At 47.4% G+C, this 15,636-nt stretch overlaps 2 protein-coding genes across 6 annotated transcripts in view; one reads left to right on the top strand and one right to left on the bottom strand.

Moving 5' to 3' along the window:
• LRRC61 (leucine rich repeat containing 61) overlaps positions 1-13,056 on the bottom strand; it is a 30,382-nt gene extending 17,326 nt beyond the window's left edge. The window contains exon 1 of one of the 4 annotated variants that reach the window (XM_033932019.1): positions 12,961-13,056. The gene's annotated coding sequence lies outside the window, so the exon portion shown is untranslated. Of the gene's footprint in view, positions 1-10,908; positions 10,946-12,901; positions 12,941-12,960 lie in introns of those variants that run through there. The other 3 variants (XM_033932022.1, XM_033932020.1, XM_033932023.1) reach the window with 3 other exon arrangements.
• The window catches only part of LOC117354450 (retinoic acid receptor responder protein 2-like), a 47,498-nt gene continuing 40,161 nt past the window's right edge, over positions 8,300-15,636 (top strand). Inside the window, exon 1 of one of the 2 annotated variants that reach the window (XM_033932027.1) lies at positions 8,300-8,471. In XM_033932027.1, coding sequence (XP_033787918.1) covers positions 8,415-8,471 — 57 coding nt within the window. In that variant the 5' untranslated portion in view covers positions 8,300-8,414. Of the gene's footprint in view, positions 8,472-12,992; positions 13,304-15,636 lie in introns of those variants that run through there. The other variant, XM_033932025.1, reaches the window with a different exon arrangement.

Here is a 15,636-nt window from a genome sequence, read left to right as displayed (position 1 = left end):
GATGACCGATAAAGGCCAAATGGCCCATCCACAGCAACCATTATATCTTCCTCTCTCTAAGAGATCACACGTACCTATACGCTTTCTTGAATTCAGACACAGACTCTGTCTCCACCACCTCTTCCGGGAAACTGTTCCACGCATCTACCACCCTTTCTGTGAAAAAGTATTTCCTCAGATTACTCCCGAGTCTATCACCTCTTAACTTCATCCTAGGCCCTCTCATTCCAGAGCTTCCTTTCAAATGAGACTCGACTCGCGTGCATTTATGCCATGTAGACATTTAAACGTTTCTCACAAGAATCCAAGTCGCAATAACAAAATATAAATGCAAATGCAATCAGCAACAATTGTTATTAGCCTAGTGGTAGAAATACTCCATGAAAGTGCATTTACAATAGGTGGAGAAAAAGCCTCAACTTATCAACAATATACGGACAGCAACCCAATGAGTTCTTAAGCCAGTCCTGCTCTATATCATAGGCAAAAAACTTCACACTTTTCAAAATGTAACTTTTCAAAACGGAACCAAAGCCACCACTGTGCACAGGGAGCCAGAAAAAGAACAAAACAGTTCACTTATCTTCTGCCGATGGCAACAGCAGCAGCGAATAGATCTTCCTGCTATAGCACTTCTCACGCTGACAAAAGACAAGGAACTGGATGTCACCAACAAGGCTCTTGTTTCGCCGAACAACGGCTGCATCAGGGCAATCACCTTCTCTCCTGCTTCGTCCATACACGGCTCAGAATGGCACTAGGATTTATACTTCCGGGTTCATAGGGGGGTCAATGTCAAAAAACTTTATTTACTGGAACAAACGATCTCACCATCAGTAGAAGGCACACCATTCTACTTTCTGATTAAGTCCATAAGGCCAGATAGTTTTCAAAAAGAAAATAGACCGCAACTTGTTTGGATCAAAGGAGACGAAAAGTTGAGGAGCATTTCTGTGAGGCTTTGTGCGATCCAAGTAGAAAGCTAGAGCACGTTTACAGTCCAGAGTGTGCAAAGCAGATTCTCCAGGATGAGAATGAGGCTTTGGAAAGAACACTGGAAGCACGATGGATTGGTTGATGTGAAATTCAGAGACCACTTTAGGCAAGAATTTTGGATGAGTACGGAGAACCACCTTATCATGATGGAATACAGTGAATGGTGGATCTGCCACTAAGGCCTGAAGCTCACTGACCCGACGAGCTGACGTGAGGGCCACCAGAAAAACCACCTTCCAGGTGAGATACTTAAGTGGAGCCGCGTTGAGAGGTTCAAACGGAGGCTTCATGAGATGAGACAGGACAACATTGAGATCCCAAACCACAGGAGGAGGTTTGATAGGAGGGTTGACATGAAAAAGCCCTTTCATAAATTTGGAAACCACAGGGTGAGCAGACAAAGGTTTCCCCTGCAGAGGCTGATGGAAAGCCGCAATAGCACTCAGGTGGACTCGTATAGAGGTAGACTTGAGACCAGACTGAGACAAGTGCAGAAGATAGTCCAATACAGAAGATAGGGAAGCTCGTTGAGGTTCCGTGGCATTGGAAATACACCAGGAAGAGAATCTAGTCCATTTTTGGGAATAGCATTGTCGAGTAGCAGGCTTCCTGGAAGCCTCTAAGACCTCTCTCACCGCTTGAGAGAACTGGTGAGGAGTTATGTTGAAAGGAACCAAGCTGTCAGGTGGAGAGACTGCAGGTTGGGATGAAGTAGTGAACCTTGATGTTGAGTAAGTAGTGAAGGAAACATTGGAAGAAGTATGGGCTCCCTGCTGCATAGTTGAAGTAGAAGGGAGTACCAAGGTTATCTGGGCCACCGAGGAGCAATCAGAATCATGGTGGCATGGTCTGATCTCAACTTGACCAGAGTCTTTTGAATGAGAGGAAATGGAGGAAACGCATATAGGAAGCGATTCCCCCACTCCAGTAGAAAGGCGTCTGCCTCGAGGCGGAGAGGAGTGTAGATCCTGGAGCAAAACTGAGGCAGTTTGAAGTTGTGGGGGGCTGCAAAGAGGTCCATCTGAGGCGTTCCCCACTGAGCAAAGATCTGATGAAGGGGTTTGGAATGGAGCGTCCATTCGTGAGGCTGGAGAAGACGACTCAATTTGTCTGCTAGGACGTTGTCTTTCCCCTGAATGTAGATTGCTCTGAGGAAAGTGTTGTGGCGAACCGCCCAATCCCAGACTCGAAGAGCTTCCTGACAAAGAGGTGCCGAGCCCGTGCCCCCTTGTTTGTTGACGTAATACATGGCGACCTGATTGTCTGTGCGAATAAGGACCACCATGTCGTGAAGCAGATGTTGAAAGGCTTGGAGAGCATTGAAGATGGCTCTGAGCTCCAGAAGATTGATTTGATGGAGTCGTTCCGCACTGGTCCAGAACCCCTGAGTGCGAAGACCATCCAGATGGGCCCCCCATGCATAGTTCGATGAATCGGTCGTTAGAACTTTCTGGTGGGGAGGAGAATGAAACAGCAAACCTCTGGATAGATTCGAAGAGGTCATCCACCAGAGAAGAGACTGCCGTAGAGCAGGAGTGACGACAATGTGACGGGACAACGGGTCGGACACCTGAGTCCACTGAGATGCCAGGGTCCATTGAGGAATTCTGAGATGTAGTCTGGCAAAAGGCGTCACATGAACTGTAGAGGCCATGTGGCCCAAGAGGACCATCATGTGTCTCGCCGAGATGGACGGGCGAGAAGACACCGACTGGCAGAGTAGAAGAAGAGCATGCATGCGTTGAGGAGGAAGGAATGCTCGAAGTTGAATGGTGTCCAGAACAGCCCCGATAAAGGGGAGAGACTGGGTGGGCTGAAGATGAGACTTGGGGAAGTTGATCTCGAAGCCCAAACTCTGCAGGAAACAAATTGTAGTCAAGGTCGCCGAAATGACCCCAGGAGCCGACGGTGCCTTGATGAGCCAGTCGTCGAGGTATGGAAACACCTGAAGACCCATGTTCCTGAGTGCAGCGGCCACCACCACCAGACACTTTGTGAAGACTCTGGGAGACGAGGAAAGGCCGAATGGAAGCACTCGATACTGCAGATGTAGATGTCCCACCCGAAATCTGAGAAACTTGCGGGAGGCCGGATGAATCGGGATGTGAGTGTAGGCCTCCTTGAGGTCCAGAGAGCATAACCAATCGTTCTGCTCGAGGAGGGGATAGAGAGAAGCAAGGGTCAGCATGCGGAACCGCTCCTTGACCAAAAACTTGTTGAGGACTCGAAGGTCCAAAATGGGACGCAGATCGCCCGTCTTCTTCGGGACCAAGAAATACCGGGAGTAGAACCCCCGGTTTTGCTGATCTAACGGTACCGGCTCGACGGCCCGAAGCCGAAGCAGAGCCTGAGCCTCTTGGAGGAGAAGGGCGGTCTGTGTCGAGTTGGAAGGATACTCTCTTGGAGGGTGGTCCGGGGGGACCCGTTTGAAATGAAGGGAGTATCCTTCTCTTACGATGGTAAGGACCCAGAGGTCCGTGGTGATTGTCTCCCATCGATGATAAAAATGATGGAGACGACCCCCGATGGGAAAAATGGGGGGAGACAGAACGAAGTCGGTTATGCTCCCTGGAAGAGAGTCAAAAGGGCTGAGTAGCCTTAGGTGCAGCCGGCATCTGAGGCTTCTGTTGAGATTTCTGAGGAGGCTGCCTCTTTGCAGGCTGTCTCGCAGGAGGAGTCTGCCTCGGTTGATAACGCCGCTGGTAAATCTGAGGTGGTCTAGAGGGACGAGACTGCTGAGGCTTCGGCTTAGGTCGCAGAATAGACTGAAAAGACTTCTCATGGTCCGAAAGCTTTTTAGTAACAGTCTCGATAGACTCATCGAACAGATCCGCTCCCGCACAAGGCACATTAGCAAGTCTGTCTTGGAGGTTCGGATCCATATCAATGGTGCGAAGCCATGCCAGGCGACGCATGGCGACCGAACAGGCCGCAGCACGTGCCGAGAGCTCGAAGGCATCGTAGGAGGATTGCATCAGCTGCAGCCGCAACTGGGACAGGGTCGTCACCACCTCCTCAAACTGGAAACGAGCCTGAGCATCGATGAAAGGGATGAACTTGCGGAGCACCGGCAAGAAGAAATCCAAATATGAAGAGAAGAAAAAATTGTAATTGAGCACTCGAGTCGCCATCATCGAGTTTTGATAGATACGTCTACCAAACTTGTCCATCGTTCTGCCCTCCCTGCCCGGAGGCACAGAAGCATAGACTTGGGAGGGATGAGAGCGCTTAAGAGAAGACTCGACCAGAAGGGACTGATGAGAAAGTTGAGCTCCCTCAAACCCCTTGTGGTGAACGATGCGGTATCGAGCATCTAGTTTACTGGGAACTGCAGGCAAGGAATACGGTGTTTCAAAACAACGCATGAGAGTCTGGTCCAGCAGCTTGTGTAGAGGAAGCCGAAGTGTCTCCGCTGGAGGGTGAGGTAAATGCATGGTGTCCAAATACTCTTTAGAATATTTGGACCCAGTGTCCAAAGTCACATCCAAGTCATCCGCCATCTGTCGAAGAAAAGATGAGAAAGACAGTTGGTCTGCCGAGGCAGGCTGACGGGACGGACTAGAAGACGTAGAAGCCTCCGGTTCCAGAGAAAGATGAGAGCGGCACGGAGAATAGGAGGTAGATGGTTCCTCATACTCCGGCCCTTCCGGCTGGGACACATCCGACGAGGAGTACCCCAAACGCTGGATCTTCTTCTGCGGAGACACCTCCGAATGACGGGAGGAGTGTCTAGAAGAGTGCCGAGATCGATGCCCCTCCCGGTGCCGGGATGGGGAACGAGATCTTCTATGCATCGATTGATCCCTTGAAGCCTCAAAAGAATGGATAGGACTCGATGCAGTGGATCGCAGAAGTGGCAGAGATGCGGATTCACGCAGCGCCACCCATGTCTGGTATGGAGTGCGGAATATCTCTTCCTGCGATGCCGTATGCCCAGGACTTCGATTATCAGGAGCCGTCCTAGCACCCTGTTGTCGTGGGGGTGTGATGGGCTCCAAAGGCGGCATCTCCGGAAGGGAAGCCCTCCTGGAGGATTCCGCCGCCCTCCGCCGATCCCCCTCGTCGAGCAGAGAGATCGAACGACGAGGAGGAGGGGGAGGGGGCGGACCGCCCTCCGAAACCGGGGTCGGAAGCTCACCCTGAATGTTGGCGATAAGCCGGGGTCCCATAGTGCGCATAAGCTCGACAAACTGAGCTTCTAGCAGGGATCGAAGCGAAGCCGATATGGAGGGATCCGCACCGAAAGGGGGTCCTCCTGCACGGTCTTCGCGTTCCTTCGAGGCCAAGTGCTTCTGCTTATTAGCTTTAGGCACTTTGATGACCACGGGAGGAACAGTAGAAGGCGGTACCTGAACCGAGGAGACGGAGGCAGGCACCGATGCAGAAGTCGATGCTGAAGCCGGTGTGAACGATGCGGGCTTCACGATGCTCGATGCAGGAGTCGTAGATGCAGGTTTCGCACGGACCGGCGAAACCTCAACAGGCGCAGACGCCGACAGGTCCTTGGCAGTCTCCATCTGGAACATTGACTCCCAGAGCAAGCAGCGCCGCTTAAACGAGCGCGCAGTGAGCGTGGAACAAGGCCGGCACGATTTCGGAACGTGTTCCGGGCCCAAACACTGAAGGCAGCGTCGGTGTGGGTCCGTCAGCGAAATCGCACGCTGGCACTTGCTGCACTTTTTAAAACCGGTGATTGGCCGGGACATAGGCCGGAAAATCGTCGCTGCAAGGTCGAAGGCGCTAGGCCGCAGCCACGAGGCCGGCCCGGCCGAACCGCCGGAAGAAATAATTTTAAGTTTTTTTTTTTTTTTTTTTTAGAAAAATAAAGTAAAACTGAAATAAAGTCAAAGAAATAAAGTTAAACGCGGGTTAAGAAGGCAAAAAAACTGAAATTCAGTCAGCGCAGAATTGAAGACAAACTTCTCAGCTCCGCGGAAAGAAAAGAACTGAGGAGACACGCCCGGTACATCGGGCGGGAAGGCACTGGCGCATGCGCGGTGCGGGCATCTCGAAACTTCTGAGTTTCTTCAAGCAAGACATGCTTGCAAGATGTCCGTATCGGGGCTCTGTCGGATGACATCACCCACTAGTGAGAATACCTGCCTGCTTGTCCTGGGATAACAATCTTTTCACATCCCCATGACAAGCTGTAAGGGGAATATGATGTAATACAAAGCACCTAAATTCCTCAAAAGAGTGATTTTTTTTCAACACAATGTCGTGCGAGTATATCTACCCGTCTTTTGTGTGAAATGTTAGAACGATGTTCAAACAGCCTTGTTTTAAGACTGCGTGCAGTATGTCCTATGTAGCACAGATCGCAAGGGCAGAGTATTGCATAAACTACTCCAATGCTTTCACAAGGTCATCCTGATATATTTTCTTCCGGGTATGCAGATTAGGTCTCCCTCATTTAATAAGGGACAATCAGTGCACTGGTTACAACGGAAAAGTCCAACCCTCCCTCTTTCCTTCTTTGTCCAAACATCCGCAGGGCATAACAAATCTTTCAAATTTCTGTTCCGAGCGAATGAAATTTTACAGTCCAAATCCTGACATTTTTGTTTTGTTTGCAACATGGGCCATAAAGATTTAATTTTTCTCCCAAGCCGCTGTGATATGCCAGAATATCGTAAAACACATTCTATAGAATCACTCTTGTCATTCTTTGGTCTATATTGTAACAATTGTTCCCGGGCACTAAACCTCGCCCTTTTATAGGCTTTTAAGAACAGTTGGGATGCTCATGTCGGATCTCTACGAGGGAAAAGGTCATCAGAGAGCGATTAACTAGGGGGTGGGTCAATGGAGTGGGCAGACTTGATGGGCCTCGGCCCTTTTCTGCCGTCACTTTCTATGTTTCTATGTTTAGAGATGACAGACTTTGGGTATCCTCGCCGTTCATATTTACTATGTAACACTTGTGCATTATTCACAAAATCTTCAGTAGAATGACATATTCTTCTATACCGGACGAATTGAGACACCGGCAAGTTGTTCTTCAGCGTGATGGGGTGCATACTAGTGCACTGCAACAAGGTGTTCCTCCTGTCTGAAGGTTTCGTAAAAACAGATGTTGAAAATCTACCATTGTCCTGTATGATTTTCACGTCCAAAAACATAATTTCTACACTGTTACATTTCATTTCAAATTTAATTGTAGGATGGCAGCTGTTTAAAAACTGAAAAAAACTGTCCAGATGTTCCTGCGTCGAGGTCCATAGGAGAAAAATATCATCTATATACCTTCTCCACACCTTAATATGGACCATAAAATTCGATGCATATATCCAGTTCCTTGTCTTTTGTCAGCTGAGAAGTGCTATAACAGGAAGATCTACTCGCTGCTGCTGTTGCCATCGGCAAAAGATAAGTGAACTGTTTTGTTCTTTTTCTGGCTCCCTGTGCACAGTGGTGGCTTTGGTCCCGTTTTGAAAAGTTACATTTTGAAAAGTGTGAAGTTTTTTGCCTATGATACAGAGCAGGACTGGCTTAAGAACTCATTGGGTTGCCCTGTCCGTATATTGTTGATATGTTGAGGCTTTTTCTCCACCTATTGTAAATGCACTTTCATGGGGTATTTCTACCACTAGGCTAGTAACAATTTTTGCTGATTGCATTTCTATTTATATTTAAACGTTTCTATCATATCTGCCCTTTCTCGTCTTTCCTGCAAAGCTCTGGAACACGTTGCCAGAGGATGTGGTAAGAGCGGATAGTGTAGCTGGTTTTAAGAAAGGTTTGGACAAGTTCCTGGAGGAAAAGTCCATAGTCTGTTATTGAGATAGACAAGGGGGAAGCCACTGCTTGCCCTGTATTGGTAGCATGGAATATTGCTACACCTTGGGTTTTGGCCAGGTACTAGTGACCGGGATTGGATACCGTGAGAATGGGCTACTGGGCTGGATGGACCATTGGTCTGACCCAGTAAGGCTATTCTTATGTATACATATTGAGATCTTTAAGTCTGTCCCCATATGCCTTATGACGAAGACCACACACCATTTTAGTAGCCTTCCTCTGGACCGACTCCATCCTTTTTATATTGTGACATTTCTGGCCCTAAACCCTGTACTGTCACTTCTACACCCAGAGCAGCAGCGCTACCTAAAGGTAGAAAGTCTCCCTCACCTAGAGGTTTAAGATTAGAACCCAGAGCTGCCTATCCTGAGCAGAAGCCAAAATACTTCCCTATCACTAAAGGGAAAGAAAGTGCCTCAAATAGCCAGAGAGGGAGCTAGAGATCATCTTTCCCAGGCAGGTTTGGGTGAGGAACACCCAAACTTAAAGCTAGCTCAAACATATAGGAGAGGGCAGCCCAGGAGGAGCTTCTTTGGAAGGCTCCCCAAGTAAGGCAGAAGGAAGAAGCTATAGAGTGGCAAGAGGCAGAGCAGCCAAGCCCAGCAGAGTCCTGCTACATGGAGGAAGACACGGAAGTCTCAGCACCAGAACTGGAGGGACCTGAGCCTATGGAGGTGAACATAACCATGTCATGCCAGTGAATGTTTGGTTTTCTTGTTTTTTGGTGCTGTGAAGAAGGTACTGCTTAAAAACAGTTTTATTGGAATTGTTTTATTTGGATGTTACAAGAGTAGCTTCAGAGTTGGAGTACCAGTAAAGCTGGTTGTGAGGAAGTGCTGAGAAGGCCTCACCAAACCCTAATTTGGGAGGGGATTGTTTTGTTTCACTGTGTTTTCCTTCTCAATGCTGTGGCTGCCAGCACAAGTCACTTTTAGGGGTCTGAAATTGCTTTGGGGAATTCGCTGAAATCTGAGCTGGGATTTTCATGGCTTGCTTTTGAAAAGCAAAGTTTGAAAAGGTGAATTCAGCAATTCTTCCCCCATCAGCTCTCTGGAGCTGGAACCTACCAGTTACAGACAAGGCAGGATTTGTGAACTTTAGTGCACTGGAGTTTTTCTTTTTGTTTTGGAATTTTGGCTTGTTTTAGCCTCTTGTTGGTAGTTTATCTCATTACTACAACACTAGACATAACTGACTTTCAGGGGGCGTCCATGTGCTTAGGTTAAGAAAATATTTTTGTGTTTTGTTGAGCAATTTGTGACCATACTTGTCTGGTACCATGTTTAAAACAGTTCTACAGTGTACTATTGCAAGTTAGTGTTTCTGGGTATACCCGCATGTGTGCGCTGCAGGTTGCTCAGAATTCAATTGTTTGAACTTTGTTTGGATTGCGAAAGTGTGATCATGTATCTTTATATTGGTTGAAATTGGAATATCAAATTAGAAACTACTAGTTACGGTGTACCTCTGCATTCATAATCAAGCGCCGAGGTATTTGATGGATAGCATTCTGCCGTATGAACCACAGCATGCATTGCGTTCCGTGACTCACGCTGACTTACAAATACCAATAGTGAAACAATTTTGGCTGACTGTGTCTAGAGTCAGTATGTTTTTCTGTGCGGGTCCACAAGAGTGGAATAAGCTCCCAGGATACATACGACAGCAAACAAATTTGAGTGGCTTCAAGAAAATGTTGAGAAAAACCCCCAAATCTTTTTTGTAGGATGAAATATGGGACCTTAATCAATATGTGCTTAGGAAAGGCGCTGGTAGCCTGTTTGTGACTTTATGTGGCATGATTTTTTTTTTGTGTGTGATGTTTTACAATGGTTGATATTGTTGTTATGTATGTGGTGTTGATTATGTTTGTACTTTGTTGTTACCCGCCTTCAGAAAGGCGGGATATAAATCAATAAATTACAATGTCATAAATTATAAGATATCAGTCTACATAACTTTCAATCAGTAAACTTCAATTGCATCTGCTGCAACTGTTTATCGACTAGGGATAGGAAACAAGAGAACAACAACAGTTATCTTCTGTGGTTATCACCACTTCCAGCGTTGGCGTTAATTTACCCCCAGCGCTTGAAGTGGCAATAACCACAGAAGATAAGTATTGCCATTCTCTTGTTTCCTTGCAACTTAGGGCCACTGCATACCCACTTGACAATGCGGCAGCCCTACATGCAGTAACTCGGTTGTTTCCTTCTTGTAACCTTCCCTAATAATGTATTGTATCTTCCTTCTCTGTATTATAAAAGGTGTCAGGTCAAAAGCGCGCCAGGACAAAGGCGAGCACAGACAACTGAGCGCAATGCGGAGGCACGTGCCGAAGAAAATGACTGTTTTAAAGGGCTCCGACGGGGGTGGGTAGGGGGAACCCCCCCACTTTACTTTATACAGATCACGCCGCGTCGTGGGGGAGTTTGGGGGATTGTAACCCCCCCACATTTTACAGAAAACTTCATTTTCCCTAAAAAACAGGGAAACAGTTAAGTTTCCAGTATAATGAGGGTGGTTACAACCCCCCAAACCCCCCCCCCCAACGCCGCCGCGATATGTATTAAGTAAAGTGGGGGGGGTTCCCCAACAAAACCCCCCGTCGGAGCCCCTAAAAACTCTTTTTCTTCGGCGCGCGCTTCTGTCTTGCGCTCAGTTGTCGGTGCGCGCCTTTGTCTTCGGCGGTTTTGTCTATGAACCTTATAAAAATTTCCCCATGTTGCTACATGGGCCTCTTAACCTGTAATTCACTTTGAACCTGTTCTGGAAAAGTGTGATTAAGAAGTAGTGCTGCCCGATTCAGGGGGAAAAAAGTTTGATTCGATTCAGCCTATTGAATTGATTTTTCGATTCGATTTTCCTGCCAAAATTAGTGTTTTTTCAAACATCCTGGTGGGTTTATTTTATAGCCCCTTCATCCCCTTTGCCCTCTCCTACCCACACTAGTGCTGAGGTGTAAACAAAATAAACAAATAAAAAATACTTTTTCTCTCTCTGTTAAATCCTAGCTCACGGTTCGCGGTCTAACACCAGCTCTGGTAGGATACACATTTTAAATCTGACATATTGTAATCACAAAACAGAAAATAAAATTATTTTTTCTACCTTTTGTTGTCTGGTCATTATTCAAATCACGTTGGTCCCACGCTCTGGTTGTCTTCTGCTAACTTGCTTGCCAGGGTCTCCTTCTTTCTTCTTGCTAACCATCCATCTGCCATCTCTGTCCTTCCCATCCGTTTCCCTTCCCTCCCCCGGAGGTCTGGCATCTTTCCATTTTATGTCTCCCCGCAACTGCAGCGATGCACACCACCATTCCCAGATCCACCATCTCTCCTTTTCTTAACTATCCTTTCATCCAGCATCTTTCCCTCCTTTCCCACCACCTCAGGGTCCACCAGCTCTTTTTCTCTTCTCAACTACCCTCCTATCCAGTATCTCTTTCCCCCAACCCCTCCACACCATCTCTTTCTGTTCCTTCCCTCCCTAAATTCCCTTGTCCACCATCTCTCTCCTTCTCCTCTGTTTTTAGACCCATTATTTATTCCCCCCAGTCTAGTATATGCATAACCCTCCCTTCCCTCCCTCCATGTACTTCTACACCAGGGCCTCCCTCCCCAAAGGCCCTGTCCTCACCCCCAAAGGTCTGGTCCCCCCAAAGGCCTGCATATTCCCCCCTGGCCTCCCGCTCTTATATTAAGATAATCGGCAGCCTGCAGAGAGATCGCAGTGCTGAAGCGATGCTTGCATGTTGCCATTGTCCTCAGCACCACATTCCCTCTTCCACGGTCCCGCCCCTCCTTCGACGTCAGGGGCAGGATTGCGGCAGAGCCAACCTGGTGCTTTAGACGATGGCAGCCTGCTAGGAACGCTACCTCGCCGCAATCCTCTCTGCAGGCTGCCGATTATCTTAAGGTAAGAGCGGGAGGCCAGGGGGTAAGCCGGAGGACGCTGCAAAGGCCTATGCAGCACTTCCCAACTGACCCTCGCCTCTAAAGCAAAAGCGGCAGTGGCAGTGGAAAGCCAGCAAGAGGCAGCACTGCCGCTCCTGCTTTAGGGGGCGAGGGGGGAGGTTGGTAACTGAATCAGCAAGGCCGATATTTTTTTTAAACAAATCGATTCAAATTGGAAATTGGGCAGCACTATTAAGAAGTCCCAATTAGATTAGAAAATTGCCCATTTTTTCCCCGGCAGTAAAAAATGCATGCGGGAATGACCCACCTAAATTCCCATGTAAAGGGTGTATGCTAAGGCCACTTTTTACAGCTGTTTGGTAAAGGGGTCCCTAAGATTTCATCACAAACACTGGCATAGATGTTGGAACGGGGAGGGCCACAGAGGCCATGGCCTCCCCCAAGATTTGCAGTCTCAGTTGGTGCCCGCACTCCCAACCGCTTCCCTGTGTTGTACTTAAAAACCTTAGGGCAGCCGCCGTGCAGTGTCAACGAGCAGCCTGCCCCTGAACCCTTCATTCTACTTCTGGGTAGGGTTACCACACGGTTTCAGAAAAAGGAGAACGGATTGAGGCATCCGGGTTTTACTTCCCTTGAAAGCAATCCATCCCTACTTCTGGGCGCTCATTGGCACTGCACGGCAGCTGCCCGAATATTTAAAAGTACAGTGACAGGAGAATGTAGGTGGGTGGGGGAGTCGGGAGCTGGTGAGGGGCCGCACCACGCTGCAGGATTCCGCTGGGGCCAGGGCGTTGTTCCAAGGCCCCCCCAAACCAAACAGCGCTCCGCTGCCACCTATTACTGGTTATCTCCTTCTGCCTTATTCCCCTTTTCCCGCCCTTAACCTTTGCAACACAAGTATAAATTATCTTGCCAATTAAATTATCTGAATCTAATGCCAACCCATAGGAAGGTTATCCAATATTGTCTTTGTTATTAAATTAGTCTTATTTTTTTTTTTTTTTTTTTTTAAATAAACAAGTTTATCACTTTGCATTAAAAAGTTAAGACCTTTACGATGGGGAGAGGGGGGATTAACCTTGGTTGGCTTATTGGCATCACTGACCACAGATCTCTCTCGGATTCAAACACCCCGCACCCCCCACGGCGCGCGCGTAGCCGGGGAAGAGTCGCTCGCAAACGCTCACCTCTCAGGATCCGGGCTCTCCCTCCCCCACCCAGCGCCCGACACTCGCGCGCGCCTCACCAAGCTCTCAGCCGTCTCCAGACAGAGCGGCCGCCGCTGGCATGGCAACGCGAACCGCGACCATTTAAAGGGCTAGTTCATGTCAGCTAGGTTGTTTCCTACCAAATTGGACTACTTTTGTAACTGCGGGAAATTTTGTAGCGGAGGGGTTGGGACTACTTTTGGTTTGGAGCCGTATTCACTACTATGCCAAGCTACAGTCTGGTATTCTGGGCGCCTTGCTATGAATGCCAAGCCTCGGCCTCGTGCTCCAAATAGACTGTCCAGTGCGTTCCAAGCCTCAGTACGGTTTTCCGCCTCAGTCTCGTGCTCCAATAGACGTTCTAGTGCGTTCCAAGCCTCGGTACGGTATTCCGGCCGTCTTAATGAGTTACAAGCTGCAGTCTCGTGCTCCAATATTTTTCAGGACATTCCAAACCTTCCTCTAATAGAGGAGTGCCACCGCTTTCTTTCTGTGCTTTAACCCTTTCAGGACCATAAGGATCGTAGGCCAATTTTTGTGGTTTTGACGACATTTTTATGGTAAAAAGGGCTTGCAGATGCCAAAAAATTGATTTTTTTTGTGAAATATCATTATTTTTATTTTAAAAAATCACACTTCTGGCTTATGGACAGTGTGGCAAGTGAATCTTCTCGTCAATCTAGCAACGACGCTAATGAATGAATGTCGGAACCAGTTTGTTTACATAAAGGCAGTATCATATGGAAACCGTACATATCAAATTTAGAACTGTAGACTATCCCAATCAAAATTTATAGGATTTTAAAGTTATGGGACAAATATGTCCCTTGGTCCTGAAAGGGTTAATGAGGTTTAAAGTGGTTGATCTCTGTGCGATGTACCAAGTTTGGAAGCAGGAGATAGAGAATTACACGGAGGCCGGGTTGGGGACGGACAAACTTTGTCCCGTGTCATTGTCTAAAATCTTGAGACTAGTGTCAATATGTAAAAACGTAACACATCTTAGACAATGCGCAGATGCTCAAGGCCCAGCAGAGATCACCGGCAGGCTCTTTCGGCACCTGTACGTCCTGTGGGTTGGTGCTGCCTGCTGGTGCCCGATGGCTGTGAGGGTTTGGGGGGGGAGGGGGAGGTGATGCCAGTTCTAGGGGGTAGGGTGGGTGAAGCCGGTTCCCGGGGGTAGGGTGGAAGCACGCCAGTGGCCTCGGGAAGGAGAGGGGGATATAGATCGAATCGTCCACATTTCCATTCATTCCTATGGGGAAAGTTGCTTTGATATACAAGCACTTTGGTTTACGAGCATGCATCTGGAACGAAGTATGCTCGCAAACCAAGGTTCCACTGTATATAGTTAATAGGTTATGATCTGCACTGGATTTGCCATAATTTCAGTACAAGTTTACGATACAAGTTTTATCCTAACTTGACACATACTAGGGATCTAATACTAATATACATAAGATACAGTTTACAGGTTACAATTTGCCATAGTTATCCTTACAGTGCAGGTTTTCCAGTACAAGTTTTATCCTAACTTGACACATATAGACAGTTTATAGATTAAATTTGCCACAGGTACAGTGCAAGATTTTTGAATACAAGTTTTTATCCTAACACGACACATATTGAGGATCTTGTATCAATATTCATTTTTATGTAATCTTATCAGTTGTGGGTGGGGGAGTTAGGTGAAGAAGTATGTTTTTATTTCTTTCCTAAAGTTGAGGAATCCTTCAAGTGATCTGATCTGCGGGGGCAGTCGATTCCAGTTGTTTGGTATAAAGCGGGAGTAGGAACATCTTTTGCCGGTTTGCAGTTGAAGGACACAGCCAGGGATCCAGCGCCCTGATTTTACAACTGGACCTGAGCAGTGCCTTCGATCTAGTCGACCACGACATTCTCCTAGACTGCCTTGCCTACATTGGCATCTCCGGCCAGGCCCTTAACTGGTTCTATGGGTTCCTACGGAACAGATCTTACAGGGTATTTAAAAACGATTCTCTCTCCTACTCCTGGGAAAACTCCTGTGGTGTGCCACAGGGCTCCCCCCTGTCCCCCACCCTGTTTAATATCTACCTCACCTCCCTAGGTAACTTCCTGCAAAGCCTCAAGCTAAAATTCTTTATCTACGCAGACGACATTACCATAGTCATCCTTCTAACCAGTTTCACTCAAGAACTCCTTAACTCCCTCACAAGCATACTTAGTCAGATAGAACTCTGGATGCTATCCTACAGACTAAAATTAAACCCAGACAAAACAAAATTCTTCCTAGCAACCCCCAAAGACAAAATCAAAGACACTGCAATCCAAGTAAAAGGATCCACATTCCCCCTCGAACAAACCTTAAAAGTACTGGGTGTAACACTGGACAAACATCTATCCCTCGAGAAACACACTGATATCACAGTCAGGAAAAGTATCTCGATACTTTGGAAACTCCGCACCATAAAAAAATACTTCGACGACTCTTCATTCCGCCTCTTAGTACAATCCTCCATCCTCAGCATACTGGACTTCTGCAACATCATCTACTTGAGCTCCACAAAGAAAACCATCAGGAGATTAAGGATGATCCAGAACACCGCTGTCCGCCTCATATTTGACCTGAAAAAATGGGACCATATCACCCCTTTCTACCACAAACTCCACTGGCTCCCACTAGAATCATATTCAAATTTGCCTGTTTTTGCTACAAAACAATATTTGGTTTA

The sequence above is a fragment of the Geotrypetes seraphini genome, chromosome 2 (genome assembly GCF_902459505.1).
Source record: "Geotrypetes seraphini chromosome 2, aGeoSer1.1, whole genome shotgun sequence".
Lineage (NCBI taxonomy): Eukaryota > Metazoa > Chordata > Amphibia > Gymnophiona > Dermophiidae > Geotrypetes > Geotrypetes seraphini.
The sequence above is the reverse complement of the archived record's forward strand: the minus strand, read 5'-3'. Positions and strand labels throughout refer to the sequence as shown.